This window comes from Cyprinodon tularosa, unplaced genomic scaffold (assembly GCF_016077235.1).
Source record: "Cyprinodon tularosa strain WSP-4 unplaced genomic scaffold, ASM1607723v1 ctg497, whole genome shotgun sequence".
Classification (NCBI taxonomy): domain Eukaryota; kingdom Metazoa; phylum Chordata; class Actinopteri; order Cyprinodontiformes; family Cyprinodontidae; genus Cyprinodon; species Cyprinodon tularosa.
Window position 1 is genome coordinate 93,441 of NW_024039226.1, and position 19,909 is coordinate 113,349.

Here is a 19,909-nt window from a genome sequence, read left to right on the forward strand (position 1 = left end):
GAAAAAAGTTGCTTTCTCCACATTAAACCTACAAAGCTAAACTCGTTCAATTATTTAGGATCATATCAACATATACATGTCAAGAAGAAAAAAATAAAACCGAATAGGAAGATATGTACTTTTATTTTGAAGTGACAGCTGGATTAACTGTCAATTTCTGTTGCAAACAAATTTATAATTTCTTCATTTAGTTTCAAAAATTAACAAAGAATATCAGTTACTCTGTGAAATAAACTTAACTAGTTGCTTAAATGGCACTGTTGTCAGTTTTTCAGTAAGGAAGTTTTCTGTCCTAAAATACTAGACAGGCGTGAATGAAGTCAGTCAGCATAATAGGATAAATGACTAAATAATACCGTACATTTAAATAAACCAAAAAAGAAGAGGACTGAGATTAATTAACCAACATTAATTAAAGGTGTAGGGGAAGATTTTCATGAATTTTAGAAAAGACCTGCCCTCTCAACTTTAAAAAAAAATGCACATGCACAACCCTGTACCTGCTCCCAGAGGGAACACTAAAGGCTGGTTTATAGTCAGAAACTAGGTCGTCTGCGTGTGTGTCGCAGTTTATGCAGATGTGCCCCCCGCCTTCTGTAGACACTATGCTGCACCTCTCCAAAATTGTAGGTGAACACAGACAGGAGACCTCTGATTGATCTGCTCTACACTATGCGTTCTTCCTGTTTGGTGGAAAAAAACTCGTGAAGATGGACCAGCTAGAAGAGCGAGGTGTGCGAGAATGCTGGGATCGTTTTTCCACCTAGATCCCCGCTCTTTTTCGCCCTCGTGTCCCGCCGTTGTCGCACAAACCCCCACTTCCTCACCGCCTCGGCCGTATCTAGACCCACAGTTAGTTCCTGATTGTCCATCTTGCATTGTGGTGTGGAATAACATGGCGCAGGCCGCGCTTTAAATTAGTCAAAAAGTCAAAAATATCTGTGACAAGCTCACTGCGACACACTGCTGCGGGAGGATAACCAGCCCACGTGTGCGAGGGCGTGCACGAACCCATTTCTCCTCATGCACGCTCTGCTTAAATGTTGCTATTCTCATAGCTCATGCAAGCTTACTGTGTCCGTACGTCCGCTTTAACCCCTAAATCCCTCAATCAGTATATAGAGGAGGAACTATATAGTGAACTCCATTAACTGACCATTTGGACAGATGATCACTGCTTTTTGCTCTGTTGGTCACATAACTCCTCCTCCTCTACACAGTGCCTGCACCATCTTTGTTTGCAGTCGCCGCTGTTGGGTAGCAACAGCAGGCGGTTGTGACAGCAAATCTGGGATACACCTGCCTCTTCTGAGGCCTTTCTTTTCTTCTCATACACGTAGACAGTTTTTCAGACATACGCCTGAAAATGTGCAGAAAAAGATAGCTAATGGGACGAGCACATAAGACGGCCTCACGTATCACCAGAATGATTGACGATTAGGAGGACAAATTACTTAAATGATTCACTCAGAAATTAAAGATCGTTCTCTATACCTTTAAATTTTCTATCCTAGACTAGATGAGGATTAGCTACCCGACTAAATGCTTGCATTATGAATTTCTGGCCTGAATTAAAAGGGGATTCGATCAGAGCAGACTCTACCGCCTGTGAGAGGTTCTGGACAGTGGAAGGGATGTGAAGCAAGCATGAAGCTAAACACCTACCATTGAAGAGACCTTAATATTTCAGAGTAACATGAGAAACGTGCTCCCAGATTTAACAAAACATGGAGGTAAAGTCAAAGTCATCAAGAGCCAGATTGTTCTGGAGCTGTCAGATATATACCTGGTGAAATCAATACATTGCTTCAATTTCATTACAATGTCATTTAGCTCTGCAGGGTCCTGCTGATTATCTACTTAGACTTAGTATTTTATTGATCCCTTGGAAAGACTCCCTCCGGAAATTATGGTTACCAGCAGCTTACAGGGCAAAAAAGTATGAAGTTAAAATAAGTTAAAATTAAGCAACAAACAAGTATTAAGTTAAATTAAAGTTAAGCAAAATACAAATACGAATAAATATGGAGTTCACATTTTACAGAAAAAAAAAAAAACTTATTTGAAGGTTTGTTGAAAAGGTAGTTAATTCCTGGTCAAGCAATGATATTTTGTACTGTTGATCCAAATGAGAATTTAAAAGTAGAAAAAAATAGGATCTTTAAGCTTCTTTGCATCATCATCTTTTATCAAATATCAGCTTGGAGTTGTTTTTTTTCCCACAGTTCCAATCCTTTATAGTTGGTTTTCTGTGGAGAAAGCACACATGGCTGGGAGTTCATACTGATCTTTACCCTCAGTAGGCTGTCAATCTTTCTCAAATGTGATTTTCTACATTGTCTTTTATAGTTGTATGTATTTGCCAGCTGTCAGTTTTTTGTCAAACAACCACTTCAAACCTGCTTCAACAAGACTTTTTCTGCAGCGGAAATAAGTGAGGGCTTACATTTTTTGGAGCACAAGCCAAATAAATACATAGGTTACAGCTTTCAAGTGTTTCTTCATGCTCAGACTAAAGGTGTTTAAATTAAACCAAAATAAATTCAAAGGGAAGATTTATATATTTACCATTGTTCAAATACCAACAACCCTGCTTTTATAGCAAAAGATGTGCCGGTGCTTTGTCTGAATACTACAAAAGCATTTACTGTGGCAACTGATAATGTTTGTGATCAATAAAGTTAGATAATATAAAAGTTTTATAGCTCCTACAAAGAATAATGTAATGAGAAACAAATAATTCAGTTATGCTACATTAAATCTGAAAGTGTTGCAATTTAAAATCGGTGCAGCCCAAAAGGATACCCATTTTTAAAAAAGTAATGTTTCCCAAAATGACCTTTAGTGCTGAAGCTCGATTTATCTTATTTGAATTAATGCAGTTTTGTCATTGACAAAAACAAATAACTTGAAAGCCTTTAAAGCTTGAAATATTATTGTGCATGTTATGTGTTTTTTTTACATGGATTCTGGGAAATTAGGCTGTTTGTGTATGTGACTTAACCATGACCCATAAAGCCTTACTGAAACTTTAACAAGTTTGGTCGAGTTTGTTCAGTGAATTTTAGCATTGCATCTTATTGAAAAATAAAAAAGGAAACTTCTTTCTACAAGAGACATTTTTTTTTTTTTTTTTTTTTGTTCATTTTGAGGTAGAACATTTATGCAGATATAGATTTCTTTAATGAATTTAAATTTCACAATAAACTTGAATTTGGTAAAAAAAAAAAAAAATCTGAATGAAGTGTGAAGTTTTTGATTTACAGAACAAAGCATACATTTTATCAGTAACACTGTAGTTAAGGAGGTACGCATAAAACTAACATTACACTGTCATAAATGTAATGCAACACCTGTTATAAAGATGGAGTCTACAAATGTTTGACTGTGGTCATTGAGTGTCATTTGGAGAGCTGACGCTTTAATTGGAAAGTTATTGTTTAAAATGTCTTATGGCTTTACATTAAGCAAGTCTGAAATACTAAATTACATAATTGCAACTAGTTCTTGATTAACTTTACTTGAGGAAAGGGAAAACATTGACATGACAGTGTAAAGTCATGTTAACATGTAATCTAAATCACTTTTTAAAGGTTTATTATTGGACCTGTTCTGATATATTTATGATGGGTTATGATTTCTTGGTCAATTCCATGTGATCATAAAATTTTTTTTGGTTCTGTTAATGTCAATTTGTCATAATTTTGCATTAAAAGTGTCATAATTTGCTGAATGAATAAACATTCATACTAGAGCGTAATGCCAGACTTATACACAACTCTTTAAGTAAAGTATTATATTTTCTCTGCTGGGGAACAAATGGTAATATAAAGAAAATATGTAACCATTAATAATTTCTCACTTTATTAAAAAAAAAATAATAATCACAACGTACCATATCTGTGTTATATTTGACCATGTTGAACTTTTTTGATAACATAAAATGCAAACTGGCTTAAAGCAGCTAATCCAAGCTAAAATGTTTGAGATTTCTGCTCATCAAAAACATGCGTTTCTGCCATATCATGCTTTAACCCCAACAAAAAAGTTGCTCTATAAGCTCCGACTTCAGTTTAAGACCATACTCTTGCTGCATAATTGGAAATATAAAGCCATTCTTTATTATGGGGCAAAATACACTTTTAAACAAATTTCAAAATGAACACAAATGACAAAAATGCAAAATAAGCTAATCTTGTTTGCATATTATTGACCTTTGCAAACTGATTCACAAATACAATTTTGCAACAATAACAGACAAGTGAAACATATAATTGAGATGGAAGAGAAGAAAAAAGGGTCAAATAAGGCGATAAAAAAAGGAAAACGAAATACATGTAAAGTTGAAGACAAAAATAAAAGTACATATATTAAAGCGTACCACCATTTTTATCGAGCTACAGCTACAAATGGCCTTTTTATTTTCTATTTTAGTAAAAGCACATCCATATCAGTCCAGTCTCAAGTTTTCTCAGGGCTTCTTGTTATTATTCCGTTACAACACATGCAGGCGTTATAGTAGCCATAGATGTACAGGGAAAGGACATCTGCTGATTGCAATTTTTTTTCAGCTCAATAAAAAAAAAAAAAACTGCTTTGTTAGGTTGAGGGCGGAGCCCTGATAGCAGAAAGGAGTGCAATAGGCCAGCTGCTTGCAGGCAGAGCCTTAATGAGGCTGAACTTGCAAAAAGCCTCACAGCTGCTCTTCCTCCTGAACAGAAGGAAAAAAAAAAAAACAGCCCTGAAGTGGTAAGCAGGTTTTGGGCTTTTAGAAGTAAAGTGAGGCGCTGACATGGCAATGAGACAAACCGTCTCTTTTCAGCTTTTATCTGTCTGCTGTTGTCGGCGCTTCACATGGACTCGAACTCATCGATGCGCTGCTTAGTGTTGCCCTGGCGGATCTGTCGCAAGGTTTTGTACTTGTCTCTTCCTGCCCTGACGTTCTCGGCGTGGAGCATGTCGTTCTGCGTTTTCTTGGTATCGTCTCGAGCTTCCGCCAACTCTGAGGTCAGAGCCTGGAGGGAAGACACATTTTAAGAAAATTAGATTCAAGACAAAAATAACAGAGTCAGAGGATTTTGTTCTGTTCTGTAAATGGACATAAAAAAAAAAAGCAATCCAGAAAAGAAACCATTAAAGGTATAGAGGAGGATCTTTTATTTCCTGGTGGATCGTCTAAATAGGTGGTCCTCCTAATTGAGAATCATTCTGCTGATATGTTTCCGTAAGGCCGTCCTATGTGCTCGTCCCGTTAGCTATCTTTTCTGCTCACTATCAGGCGTATGTCTGTGGTGAGCTACGGTTTCAGGCAGTCTTTGAAGCTCACCTTTCTCACCGCGGTTCTTTGAAAATGGCCCAGGGTCGTAAGTGAAAAAGTGTCTACAAAGTGTTTGGAAGAAAATAAAGGTCTCAGAGAAGGTGAAAATATATCCCAGAATGCTTTGCGCGGAGATCTCTCCTCACAACGCATTATGGGATTTTGCTTTCACAGTCACTACCCGACTCACGATTCATAAAGATGGGACAGGCACAGCGCGGTGGAGGAGGAGTTACCTGACCAACGGAGCAAAAAGCAGTGATCTTCTGTCCAAACGGTCGGTTAATTGAGTTCACTATAAAGTCCCTTTATAGTGATTGAGGGATTTAGGGAGTTAGGACGGACGTTGGGGCACAGTAAGCGTGCATGAGCTATGAGAACAGAAACTTTTGAGTAGAAGCGCACAAGGAGAAATAGGATTGTGCATGCTCTTGCACATGCGTTTTGTGTAGAGGGTGGGTCTTTTTAAGAATTCGCAAAAATCCTCCACAATACTTTTAATCACAAATAAAGCTTTCCCAAATCTTAGTTTCCGGATTGAATGTTTTTTTTATCATTTCCATTTACAAAAGGTATTCATGCCTTCCAAAAATATGGAAACTTTAAATTTAAATGAATAACAACTGATCAAGGAATGCAATTTTTTACCATCTCAAACACTCTTTAGAGGGGATGCTTTACAGCATAAGGACTGGGTCATCTCTAGAACCAAAAAGGTTGTTTAAAATCTTTGAGAGAGGGAGAAATGGTGCAAGAAATGCAATTTCACAAAGGAAAGGGTCTTTGGTACTTTGTTATTCAGCCTAAAATTCCTCAAAGATGAGAACAAGCCCACATCCTTTTACAGATTACTATTTATAAACGCGCCAAAAAGGATACAACCAAAAGACTGATTTATTGTTTTGGAAATCAACTTAAAAAAAAAAAAAAACTCTAATGAATGAGCCAAGAAACTGATGCTCATACTTGCTAAGCACTATTCTACCTTGCACAAGATGCCACTTATAGGTCAAAATGTTAACCCAGTAATTCCCGATGTTAATTTCTACCTTTCCCTCACACAAACACAATGAGCATTTGCTCCTAACATAAAGAAAAAAAAAAAAAAAAAAGACTTTACACACAGGTAAAAAAAAAATCTATATAGTTAAACACAGTTATTTAGACACTGGCTACAAACTCTACATTTGTGTGAAAGAAATTAAAAAAAATTAAACGCAATTTTAATAATCCGATAAGATGTAAAATCAAATAACAACAGTTGTTTCTCTTATTTAGCCTATATCATCTACGCAGCGATAAAATGGCTGATCTAAAATGATCTATAAAGAGTTTTTATTGAACTTCTGCAGAAAAATAAAACCAAAGCAAATTTGCAGGTAGGGGAACTTAGAAAGCAGGAGTAGGCAAACATGCATATTCCAGTCAGATTACAACATCTAGAGATTAATGAAAGAAAACGATAACAATAATGTGACTAACACAAAAGTCATAATTTATTATTATTATTATTATTTAGAGACCATTAATAACAGGAGGAGAAATGCAGCTCTAGACGAGCTGAGCATGTGGTGATGTCACGAGTACGCATCTGTACCTATTGACCCATATTTATACGTTCTCCCCAAGTCCACACTTTCCTGTGTTCTTCTCATGAACATACTTGGTGAGGACACAGGTCCGTACTCACGTTCTTGCAAATTGAGAAATAGCCATTATTTCAATGCAGCGGGCCGCACACTCAAATATGTCACCGCTACAGTACAATTCAAGCTTCTTGTTTCGTGCATCAGCCCTTTGACTGACATCTGAACTCCCTCCCCCAGGGATCTTTCCAGCAAATTTCAGCACAAACACTGGTTATGCTGAAACAGGGTTCCTACAGCATAAGGAAAGTTAAATTCAAGACTTTTTAAGACTTTTTAATGCCACTTGAAATAAAAATTTAAGACCAAATTCACAAGAAACACAAGAAAAACCCGCTTAAACCCAAAGGTTTATTTTAATATAAACCACTGCACTAATGTTTCAAATGTTGAAAAGCTTCCCATACAGGAAGAAAGCTAAAAACACACAAATGACAGATATATTTTAACAATTATTTAACTGAATTCATAAACTTTGTTTTAGCAGGGAACAAAACAAATTAGTTTTAAAGCCACAACATAACCAGTGCTAAGTCTTTTTTTCAGCTATTTTTCTTCGTATCGTTTTCTTAGTATGTTTGATTTGGTGATAAGTGGAGGCCTGCAGAGACAAGGGTGGAACAAAACCTACAAATACCGGCTGTTTCTCGGTAACTCGATTTTGACGCATTGTGTTTCGCGCTTCGCATGTGCGACTCCACTGCCTTAATTCCCATCGTTCTGAGCTTGAATCGCTTCTTGCACAAAATCCACTGAGCCTCATATATGTCCTCTGTTACTGGTTTTAGCCTTGGAGAAAACTCTTGGCTGGAGCCAATTATCATTACATTTACACTTGCTCATATTTTCCAAAGAAAATGTTAATGGCGCATCTCCCAAATGTCCTGGCCGCAACAACGCTTTTATTGGTTCCGCTATCGGGACGGAACCAATAATGGCGAGCCGTTTTTTTTTTTTTTTTTTTTTTTTAATGTCAATTTTAATGTTTTATTTAGATTGTAAAAATAAATCGTAATAAAAATAATCCTATTTATGATGTTTTAAAAATTAAGACCTATGAAAGACTGATTTAAGACATTTTAATACCAATTAAGGCCTTAATTTTATTTTGAAGAATTCAATGCCTTTTAAGACTTTTTAAGGACCCGCGGGAACCCTGTGAAAGTTGTCAAAACTACACAAAAATTAGGCCAATAAAAGGACTTTTAAAGAATGTTACGTTCACAGAAACATGTTTTGAAACCCATTTCATCATTTATCATTGGTTCATCATGAGCGCTTGCAGGGAGGTTGAACAAATGCGCTACTGCCCTTTCGCAAGATAGAGTTAGTTTTAAAAGCAGGGGTGGGGCGACCAGGTTCAGAACAGTCTGTCAACTTTTTTTTAGGGGAGCAACAAAAAAATATTGTTTTTGATCACAATTATCTGCAACTCTGTAATCACATAAAATATATTTAGTTTTGAGGTAAGATTGGAGTTCCCTAAACCTTATCAAAACTTACAGATGTTTCTTTTTTTTCTTAACTACCATCTATTCGTCTACCTGGAGCTGTTTCTTCACGCGGTCGTTCTTCTGCGCCTCAGTGATGCGTTCCACTTCGCTGCGGTGGCTGCTGCCGCCGTCGCTTGGCAGCTCGACGCTTTCCTCTGCGTTGGTTTCATCGTGCTCGTCGTGTTCAGGCGCTGGTGGAGAGGATATGGCCGTCTTTAGCTCTTCCTTTGTCTTTTCCAGGTCTTCTTGTGCCGAAATGGCCTAGAGAAAAAAAATATACATAAAAAAAGGAATCTAGGATAGATGTTTTTGTACATTCCAGTGGGGTTTGGAGCTAACCTTAATTAAATAATTTGAATATATGATAACTATTGGCATCTCACCTTAGGCTAACACTGATTATGCAACATTGTGAACACTATAAGGGAAATTTGCACTAATAGTTAAGGGCAATCCTAAGGAACCACCAAACTAGTCCCAAGAAAAGACATGTTTTAATACTTTGTGTTGCCACTCTGATGCTTCCTCCTCCTTTTTCCTTTTCGCCTCCTCAAGTAAAGCGATTTTGGCTGTAAACTCTGCTAACTCAGCAGCCTGTATGAAGAAAAACATACCATTAAGAATATAACCAATTATATATAAGCAATTATTGAAATCATTAGGCTGTCAACGCAACAGAGAATTATTATTATTATACTCAATCATTTCACGATATTGCTAAACTGATAAACAAATGTCAACATATATAGATGATGCTGCTGGGAAAAAGGTCTTTGGTTGTGTGGGAACAGATACCAGCTGTTCCTGGGTCTTCATTTGGTCGGCTGCCTGCTGAGCTAACGCTGCCTTGGCCTCTTCTGCCGCCTGCCTCTCCCTCTCAAGCCGCTCGGCTTCTTCCTTCGCTCGCTTTCGTTCCTGCTCTAACTCCAAGGCCCGACGGGTCTGTGCCTCCAGTTCTGCAGAGAGATATGCACAAATCACAGTTCAACATACTAGCTTTGTTCAGAAAGCTGTTTGAATTCATATTTCAGGAGAGGACATCTCTCTGTGCTATCAGCGATCAATGAATGTCAGATTTGCATGTTAACAGAGGGAAAGAGAAACAAATAACACAAAAGCAAATAGGCCAATTTGAGCCAGTTTTGTTCAGGCATGACTTGGAGAGAATGAAGCAAACAAATTACAGTGAAGCAATTACTGATGGCATTCGGCAAACATCTCTACCACACCCTTAGCATGTTTATCATGCTGGCTGTTTTCTTACTGGCAAGAAGAGACATTTAAGCCATCCAGGAGTCTATTCATCCAATTCATTACATGTATTCCATATACATTATAGAATTTCTTTAGCTAATAAGCGTTTAAGCAGCCAGGGCTGGTTATCCTCCCACAGCAGTGTGACGCAGGTATGACGCACACATTTTTGATTCATGCTCAATATCGAAGCGTCGTCTGCACTAGCGCTGGACAATATAGAAAAAAGCTTATCGATAAAAAAAAATGCATATTGATCGATATCGATAATTATTGAAAAGATTTGAAACCATATTTTATGTGCAGCTCTGCCTGGACATTTTATAATATTGCTAAATGATTTAATTTTAATAAAAAACACAAACACAGACTTCCAATTAAATATTTATTTAACCAACTTTTTTAACCATAACAGAATTGTTTTAAAGAAAAATAACTTAAAAGACCTGAGTTATGTTATTAAATACTGACAAAGAATAAACTAAATTGACCAGAAAAGTGACCAAAATAAATATAACAAATACATAAATACCCTATATGGGAGGGAATAGTACACCATCAGCTTGTGGTAATTAAAAGATTGTAGGACTACAGTAGGTTACCATGTAAACTCCACTCAACAAGAACAAAAACCCAAATCAACTCACCCTTTAGTCTAGCATTTCTATGGGGTATTTTTTCTCACCCATATTCTTCTATAGGTGCTGCTGGCACCTCGTTATGGTTCAGCTGAGTTTCCTGCTTTAACCCGAGTTATTACTTTGAAGTTCCTGGCCCCTCAGCATTTTTTCCTCTCAGTTGTTAGAACTACGTGGGAAACTGCCCAGAACTGAATGTATATATATATATATATATATATGTATTTTTTTATATACATTTTTCTTTCCCCCCCAAAATTCCTGAAGATTCCTCGGAGGACGATGCAGATGTGCGCCGGGGCCTACACAGCTCGTACTCCTGCAGGTGTGAGCGGCTGAGATGATTAAAAAAAAAAAAAAGTTGGTTGTGTTATCAGACTTGGTTTTCACTGGTTCCCGACACATTTTACAGATGACTGTGGTTTGTTTTTTGTCCGACTTGCCATGACCGAAATACTGCCAAACTGGCGAACTACAAAAACCCTTCTTTGGAACTATTTCCTCCGCCTCTCCTTGCTGCGACATCTTCATGTGCTCTGTGTTGTGGTTTGAGAGGGCGGCGCTTTGTGACGGCGTGCCTGGGTCCGTGATTGCGATTGGTTGGGAGGAAGCAGTGACTAGCATAAACCTACATGATAGGCTACAATGAGAAGGAAGGAAAACTGCGTTTTTTTATCGAACTTTTATCGACTCCCTTTTTTTCTATTGCGCCACACGTCTATCGATCGATATATATCGTTATGGAATTATCGCCCAGTCCTAGTCTGCACTATGTTATTCCATGCCACAACGAAAGAGGAGAAAATCCCCAACTAGTTTTGGATCTAGATATGGCCGAGGTGGTGAGGTTATGGGGGCAAGTTTGTCAGACAACAGAGGGACATGAGGGTGAAAAAGAGCGGGGATCCGAGTGGAAAAAGGGTCCCAGCGTTCTCACGCACCTCGCTCTTCTAGCTGGTCCATCTTCACGTGACGTTTTCCACAATGGTGGTCATACAAACAAAACAAGCCGGTAAGATACCAAACAGGAGATACGCATAGAGTAGAGCGGATGTAGATTTGACCAATCAGAGGCCTCCTCTCTGCAGTCACCTACAATTTGGGAGAGGTGCAGCGTCTGTCTGTGGAAGGGGCGGGGGCATTTCTGCGTTAACTGCCACACCTACGCAGACTACCTAGTTTCGAAGTATAAATCAGCCTTAACCTCAATTTAACTGTCATCTTCAAACACATGTAATCTCACCTTCACAACCTGTACATCAGCCAACTAGCTGCTATCAGTTGAGGAGGTCGATCCTTTTCTGTTCTGTGTCCCAAACTTTGGAAAACACTGCCTTTATCATAACAAATCAAATTAAGTCAAACTTTATTTATTTATTAAGGGCTTTTTATATGATTAATGTAGTAAAATGTGCTTTCCATAATAACAAACATTACCTCATGGCCATCCAACATAGAAAATGGATTTATAAGACCCCCTTATAAACTGTACAATAAATAAGTACAGACAAAATACAAGATTAAAGACAAGGTAAAACTCTAAGCTAAAAAGCCTGCTGTTAAAGGGGTCATAGAATGCAAAGCAGAGTTTCCATTGTCATAGATGAATAACGATAGTTCAGTGGGTGAAATGAACGTAAAGATAAGTTCAAACCCATCGACACCTCCTTTCTCAAAATCTTCATCTTACCGTGGACAGGCTGTAGCCATGTCCCGAATTCCTCGTTTTCCAACCACTTGTGTTGAATTAGCCCTTTCCCCTGTTCTCTAGCTCAGGGGTAACCAACTGAAAATCAGCGGGGTCAGAATAAAGAATATCAATAACCAGTAAAGGTCCGGAGACATTTTTAATTATAATCCATTACTGTAGACGGCATTTAAGACTGGAATAAAATGCTGTTTATGCATCCAAGTTTTACATTGACTTTAAAATAATATATATATACAGAAAGCCTCATGAACCTGGAGATGTATCTTTGTTTATGTTCATGGTGGAGAATCCTGCTTCACAGCAGCAGGTTGAGCCAAACATAATCAAAATATACAGGGTCACCTTGAGCACTTTTCTGCCACCAGTTCGCCGCAGCTTTTTTAGCATTCTGCTTTCTTTTTCTCATCGTCTTCCACTTCTTTCCCATGGTTGGGTCCAGATTAGCCAGCAGGTGGATCCAGACCCCGGTCCGCTAATCTATGACCTCTGCTCTAGCCTTTTCTCTGCCTCAAGCTTCTTTCCGAACATACGGCTATACGATAAACCGGAAGCAATTCTGCGCAAATATATTTTGCGATACAATATATCTGACGAAATTGTTTTTATAATTGTTTTTTTTTTTTTTGTAAATAAAGCATTTTTAACACCACTATAATCACATTTAATTAATTTTAATGCCCTTTAAGGCCTTAATTTAAAACAAAATAATTTAATGACTTAAAGCTGAAGTCTGTAAGTTTTAAAAATCACTTTTTTGTCATATTGGCTAAAACTGTCCCTATGCCCAGACAGCAGTACATGTGATATGTAACCTGTGAAAAAAAACTGCTTCAATTGGTCCCGCCTACTGCCTGTATTTCAATCTGGAAAGAATATTTCGGGACGAGTCAAAACAACCAATCACAGCCAGAGGAGCGTCTGATGGAGTGTCAATCACAGCTCACACACGCTGAATCCCCCTCCCTCTCACCGCTGAACCTGCCACTGCCTTCCGGCTGCTGCAGTCAGGAGGACGCGCGTGGAAGTCATGGCGGAGCGACAGCCACCAGCGAAAGAGAAACTGCCCTTACTGCCCCTGCCGACAACTGCTTACACGGCAAACTTTGGTATAACCAGCATCTTATATCTAGCTGCTTGGAGGTGAGTGTTATCTCTCTTACCGGTTCACACTCCATGCCGCGTACGCTGCTTGGACGCTTCTGGTCGCATGCGGTAGCCGCGCAGATGCTGTGAGAGGGGTGGAGCTTGGACATGAGTGAAGCAGAGAGGGTGGGGGAGTGGCGTGAAACCTGTTTTTCTTCAAATTTTCAGTCGAAGTCTACTCTCTTCTCAATGTTACAGACTGCAGCTTTAATGATTTTTAACTTCTTATAGGGCAAGTCACCGTTTTTGATCACTTGCCCCTTACAAATGGAGTCCCCCCACCCCCGTCCCTCAGTGAGATCTAGAAGCACAAGATCTATCCAGCTATTCAGCAAACATGCTGCTACATGGCTGTACATCTATTTTTGGCATTTGACCAATTAGATGAGCCCTTGAATGATATTTACCTACTGTAAATTAAGCTGAAAAAAGTCAAGAAAAAAAAAGGTAAAAAGCTAATTGAAAAGTTAAAAAGTGAATAAGCCTAGTTAACAATTATATTTAGGATTATAAACTAAAAACTGTAAGTGCCAGTAACAGCATTAATGCCTCTAAGGTTATGTTGTACCAAAAATGTGTTTCATTCACTCTCAGAGTGTTTTTCAGGAATTTTTTATAGAAGCACTTTTATTATTTTTAACGAATATCTACTTTATATATTTAGAAGACCATGACTCAGTTCGTCAAATGAAATGTTTTTTGTTTTCTACTTGCAAAAGACGTCACATGACAAGAAGAAAAAAAGACAGTAGAGGAGATTGAAGGTGTTTGTTATAGCCGCACCTTTCTGAGCTCTTTGCGTCTGCTCTTCGATCTGCCTCAGCCTCTCAATCAGCTCAGCCTTCTCTCTTTCAATCCGCTCCTTCTCCTTCTCTGCAAGCTCACGCTTTTTCTTCTCATTCTCCAGCTGCGCCCTGACAGAAAAACAAATAATCACACCCGCATAAACATCCATTTATCTGTTAGAATCACATTAAAAACACACATGGTTGTGGCGCCGAAATGAATAATCTGATCAATGATGTGAATCAGTGATTGATTACGGAAATTACCTTCAAATTGTTACCCTGAAAAGCGGTAAACAAACTGCAAAACATGCCATTTGTTAGAAGAATAGTCTACTTACAGGACTAATTAAGGCAGAACTAAAAATAGAAACCATTGTTTTTTATTTAGAAATTTTTATTTACTAAAAGTATCTTTTCAAAATAATTTAAAAAAGTAATTAAAAGATTAATCAATTACTTTAATAATAAATAGGTGAAGCGCTACATTTTTTATGCAAATTCTAAGTCAACCATTACACCTAATGTATTCTAAATGAATTTTTCAATCAAAGAATAAAACACAATACTATGGAAACCAAGTTTAAAAATAAAACAATTTTAACATTTTAAGGGGAAAACGGCAGCATTAAATCAGTGTTGGATAAGTTTTAAGATGGAAGGAAAAATACCAAAAGGGAAACAAAGGTTTCCAAATTTCAGCCTACACTGCAAAACCTAGATATAAGAAAAATTTCTTAAACTAATTGTATTTCGTCTTAATTTGAATAGTTAAATAAGATGATTTGCCAACAGAATGAGTATTTTTACACTTAAAATAAGATAATAAGATAATATGCACTTGAATTAAGTCAATGCATTTGTTTTTTCTTATTTGAAATGTTGAAATTGTCTTGTTCATTGGCAAAATGTCTCACTTTCCTCCTGAGTTCAAGAAAAAATGCACCTATTTTAAGAAAAAAAAGGGCTTATTTAGATTTTATTTTGTTGTCTGCTTAGTGGTTCCAGTAGAAATGATTGTTATTGCGTTTATAGATGGGGTTGTTGCAAATGAAATCACCTATTTACTCATTTGCAGATGTTAAGTTTCACACAGAGAGAGGAAAAAAAATTAAAATGGTTCTTTTCTTATTATCCTTGAAAGCAGCGCATGACTAGGATTTTTTTTTTCCTCTGCTGCAACACTGCCCCCTACTGTTCACAAGGGGATCATATGAAAAACTAAACAAAACCAAATCAACCTATTAGGATAGGTTGAACCTGGGCTCTAAGACGTATTAAAGGTCTCAATTGGTTGCCTGAACTGTACCTCTCCATCTGTTTGAGGTGTTTCTCCTCCCTTGCCTGAGCCTTCATCTGCTGCACCTCGATGGTGTCCGGCTTCCTTCTTCTCATGTACAACTCGTGGTTTCCCATACACAACGCCAGGATCCGCTTGTTGATGCGCAACCGAGGGGCATAGAAGACGAAATCCTAAAGGAAGCACGGGTTACACCTTGAATGATTCTTGTTTATCAAAAGAGAGAAAAGTACCAATCTACAGAGAGGACATACTGGAGCTTTCTTATCAATGGGTTTGATGACAAACTTCTTGTCGTTGAAGGAAATGTTTCTAATCTCGCTCCACGGGAAGCCGATCTTTGGCGACAGTCTAAGGAGACAATTCGAAAGGGGGTTGAATAAATTTGGGTTTGTCGTATAAAAAAAAAATTTAAGTGTTTTAAGCTTTTCTGCTGTGGTCGCTTTTCTCCTCTTTGAAGTCAGCTTTCAGTTTCATACAAAAGTACAAAAAAGCGACGCTTTCCACATTCTGCCAGGTTTATAACCACAAACCTCACAGTCATTTACCAATTGCCTTCAAAGGTTACCTAACCTGTTCTTTAATCTAGTTATTGCATGCGTGTGAGTTTAGAGCTTTACTTGTCTTCGTGCTCGTAAATGTTGAGCCCCAGCGCGTCGACGCCCAGCCACAACTCTGTGCCCTTCTTGTTTTTTATTTCAAAGTAGTTAACGCCGTACATCTCCAGGTCCTGAGCAATCTTCAGGTACTCCATCATTGCATCCTCTCTGAAAATGATCACAAATCACCAGAAATACTCCTTTGGTTTAATACAGATTTAGTGCCAGCGATGGAATGCACTTCAGCCATAATCCTTTGAATTATAGAAATAAAATTGGAATTTTAACTACATTTGAAAAGTAAAGTTGAAACAGGACTAAATCTGCGATTAAAATTTCCTTTCATATGGGACACTCACCTGAGCATTCCTCTGTGCTCCTCGTGCCAAGTCTGTATTCTGTCCTCCCACTGCTCCTTTGTTAACTTGTGTTGTTCCAGAACTCTACAGAACGCAAAGATTTGAATAAATAAAAAGGAAAACTTTCATTTCATTTAGAGTTTGGAAAACATTCCAAGAGTAGGAAAACTGATAAAGGCAAATAATCTGCAGCATTCTGCTACCATGAATCCCCTTCTACAATTTAAAGGCCTTCTTCCACCACTTTGCACCCCTTTACATTTTTTTTTCTGACCTAAGATTAGGATTTTGAGACTTGCATATGACAATGAACTGCTTTTGAAAAATGCAGAAGATGTATCACCTTAAGCCAAAGCAAACCAATTGTGCCAACATGAGCTCCAGTTTTATAAATACAAGTTTATATAATGATTTTATTTTGTACTTATTTTGACTACTTACTAACTTCCAGGCAACATATTAATGTTTTTATTATTTGAGATGGAAAGCATAAAATGCCTCAGAATTGAAATGCCCAAATTAAAATATTAAATAAATAGTTTTTATTTTGTAAGAAGTTATTGATTTGGCCAATCACTAATACTTTTGCCTGGGGGGGGGGGGGGGGGGGGGGATTACTCATGGTAAGACAAAATTCACAAAGGTATAATTGAAGGAGGAAGATTACAACACCAAAAAACTTCTAAGCAGATGTTATCAATTAATCAGATGAAACTAATTGCAATCCAATAATACACCATTAACAGACAATCTTAAGTTTATTATACGTTTACATCACTACTGGTTATAGATATTAAAAAAGGCTTTTAAGTTTATATCTTTATCTCCTTTACCTCTGTGGAAGCAGCCGGTCGTTTGCCAGGTAGCCAGACTTATGGACATCTTTGCTATAATCTCCATACTTGGCTTGAACAGCATAGGAGGCGAGTAAGACAGCTGTTTCAGGAGGGCAGTAGTTCTCATCATTTAAAATGGCCTCTTTGACCTTTGGAGAGGACACACGTGATCAAAAAGGAATCAAAATCAGAAAAAGCTTGATTGCCTTATAGCTGAGGTCTTTAAAAGGAGGTCCACGCCCCCTAGGGGGTCCACAGAGGTACTGCATGGAGGTTACCAAAGTTTTTGCTGATTAGACTTTTCTTTTTTATTCCCACCGGCAATTTTTTCCACTAATTGAAATGTCTTTAAATCCACATTAACATGAATTCAACACACTGTAGTAAACAGATAAATGGAGGCAGAAGATGTCTTTCAGTCATCAATGCACACATTCAGCGACACCCGGCTCTTTCAAGCTGGGCACCGTTTCAATCACAACACCTGTCCCATCAACCAGGAATCAGAATCGTTACATTCCTCCATCTGTAATAGAGTGACTATAGGACTAGTTTGATATAACACAATTTCATAAAATATGTATAATTAGGGGGTCCCTGCTCCATCTCGCCATCAGTTTGGGGTCCTTGGCCTGGAAATCCTTGAAGACCCCTGCCTTATAGTGTTTTTTTTTTAAGATACAAGTTTTCTTTGGTGACATGGTGCTATAAACCTACAGTTGGCATGAATACATCTGATACTCCATGTATAATATGGGATAAACAAATGCTAGCTCTATAGACATGTTATGAGAATAGAGAAGAACAGTGAATTTATTTTTGCAGAACAGGAGCAAGATGCAGATAATAAACACAGAATAAAAAATATATATGAGATCAAATGAAAACAGTATTCACATGTGCTGAGATAGTTGTATTATTTTTAACAGCAATGTGTCATTGGGTGGGTGGGGCCTTTCTTATGAGGCTGGTGATGACAGCAGTGATTTATCACATTTCACAGATATTTTTACAGGCACTTTAAGCACCGATAAAAAAGATGGGAAAATGATCCACATGAACAAAATTTGTTGTACGGCTCAAACTGAGAGTGTGTATTCATCCAGCAGACGGTGCTGTTGTATTACTCATGCTTCTTCAATGCCAGTGAGATCTCCTTAATTAAAGGGATGCTTACAAAGTAGATTAGGCCTTTCTGATGGAAACACAGAAAGCAAAAACCAACGCATACATTCATTTGAGATTAACTCCTTATTTTGTCTTATTTAGTGTTTTTTGTGAGAGTTGACACTAAATGCTTTAAGATAATAAATCTGCGCAATGACCTTCTTACAGAACACTTGTCAATCTTTTATATGTAAGTCTGTAGAGGTTCCAGTAAATGATCGTTGGGTGAAACTCACATTTCATTAGCCAGCTGCTTTATAAACGTTGCACTCTGAATTTAACAGTATCGCTCTATTGGCCGCTGTGCTGCATGGCTTCGCTTTGTTCACTGTTTGGAGGAAACCTGAGGCTGAGTGCAGAAACACACCCGAGGAGGTGCAGCCAAACTCCAGAAACTCTCACTTCACTCTTTTTGTTCATAGTCATAAATCTTGTGAAACACTTAAAGCATTAGTGAAAAACCAAATCAAGTTAATTTGATCATTTGCACGGCCTACCATAATAAACTGGCCACGATTTCAAATATTTGCCAGGGAAGAAACCACCATATAATTGGCCAACTTAAGGCAAACAAATAAGTGTTGCAACCTTAGCTTGACTAGTGTTGAGTCTAAGAACCATCATTGACAAATGTCTTGATTGGACCAACTCATTATGGCTTTACTGAGTTTTTGTGAATTATGAAAGGTGAAGTTAATAGTCCTGCGATGTCATCCAAGTGAGCAAATTTCTGTGGTTTCTGTGTCCCAGTTTGTGTCGACCCAAACACCATTTCTGCTTCCCCCCAGAGACGACACATTAAACTGAGTTAATCTACAAGTAATGAAGAAAATTGTTTGGATAAATCATATATCTTCATGCTGATTGAGTGATCTCAGTCACAGATCCCTACAATTCAATCTAGTTTAAACTAATCTAATTCATATTAATATCCACACTAAAGCTGCTTCATGGTGCAGTATTTCTCGATATGAGAACAAGAACCAAGTTGTTGAGTACCTGAAGGAAGAAGAGTTTCTGTGTGATCTCCTGGATTAGCTCCTCAGAAACATCTTCTGGGAAAAACTTTGCTCTGAACTTAAACTGCAGAGGATTCTCCTTTTTAACATCCTGTTGGGTCACCTAAATAAAACAGGCAGACATTTTATTATTCACTCATACCACTCCATCATGTATAAAGTTTAGTTAAAATCAGATTTAAGAGCAAATGATATAAAATAACTTTTACATCTGAAGATGCTTCCGGGGTCACTTAAAACCTCATGAAGAAAGTATGGGACCCTCTATTGAGTTATTTTGACAAACTTACAAATCTCCCTTCTTACTAGTAAACAAGTCTCAATGTAAAGTGTTCATTTCGGGCTAACCCCCCCCCCCCCTTCTTTTTTTTATTATTTTATTTATTTATTTTATTTTTTTTCTACTTGCCGGCACTTGCCGGGTTTTCGGGGTTGGATGGGGTTTATAACAGACTCTCTAGGACACGCCCCCTCCTCATTTGCATAATGAGGCAGAAATGCAGACAGAAATGTAAAAAGGGCAGGCAGAAATAAATAGCGGCGAAGAAATATCTAGGGTAAAAAAATACAAAGGAAGAATAAAACAGACAAAAACATAACATTCACATAAATAAATACTTAAAAATATAAGTAATTAAAAAA

The 19,909-nt window shown here is 37.7% G+C and overlaps 1 protein-coding gene across 1 annotated transcript in view; it reads right to left on the bottom strand.

The window, feature by feature from the left end:
• Positions 1-4,560: 4,560 nt before the first annotated feature.
• LOC119794900 (radixin) overlaps positions 4,561-19,909 on the bottom strand; it is a 75,125-nt gene continuing 59,776 nt past the window's right edge. The window contains exons 5-15 of the mRNA XM_038302666.1: positions 19,248-19,370; positions 17,079-17,230; positions 16,246-16,329; positions 15,908-16,054; positions 15,542-15,638; positions 15,297-15,460; positions 13,986-14,116; positions 9,252-9,412; positions 8,958-9,050; positions 8,508-8,717; positions 4,561-5,015 (exon numbers count right to left, since the gene is read on the bottom strand). Of these exons, the coding sequence (XP_038158594.1) occupies positions 4,851-5,015; positions 8,508-8,717; positions 8,958-9,050; positions 9,252-9,412; positions 13,986-14,116; positions 15,297-15,460; positions 15,542-15,638; positions 15,908-16,054; positions 16,246-16,329; positions 17,079-17,230; positions 19,248-19,370 (1,527 nt within the window). The 3' untranslated portion in view covers positions 4,561-4,850. The remainder of the gene's footprint in view (positions 5,016-8,507; positions 8,718-8,957; positions 9,051-9,251; positions 9,413-13,985; positions 14,117-15,296; positions 15,461-15,541; positions 15,639-15,907; positions 16,055-16,245; positions 16,330-17,078; positions 17,231-19,247; positions 19,371-19,909) is intronic.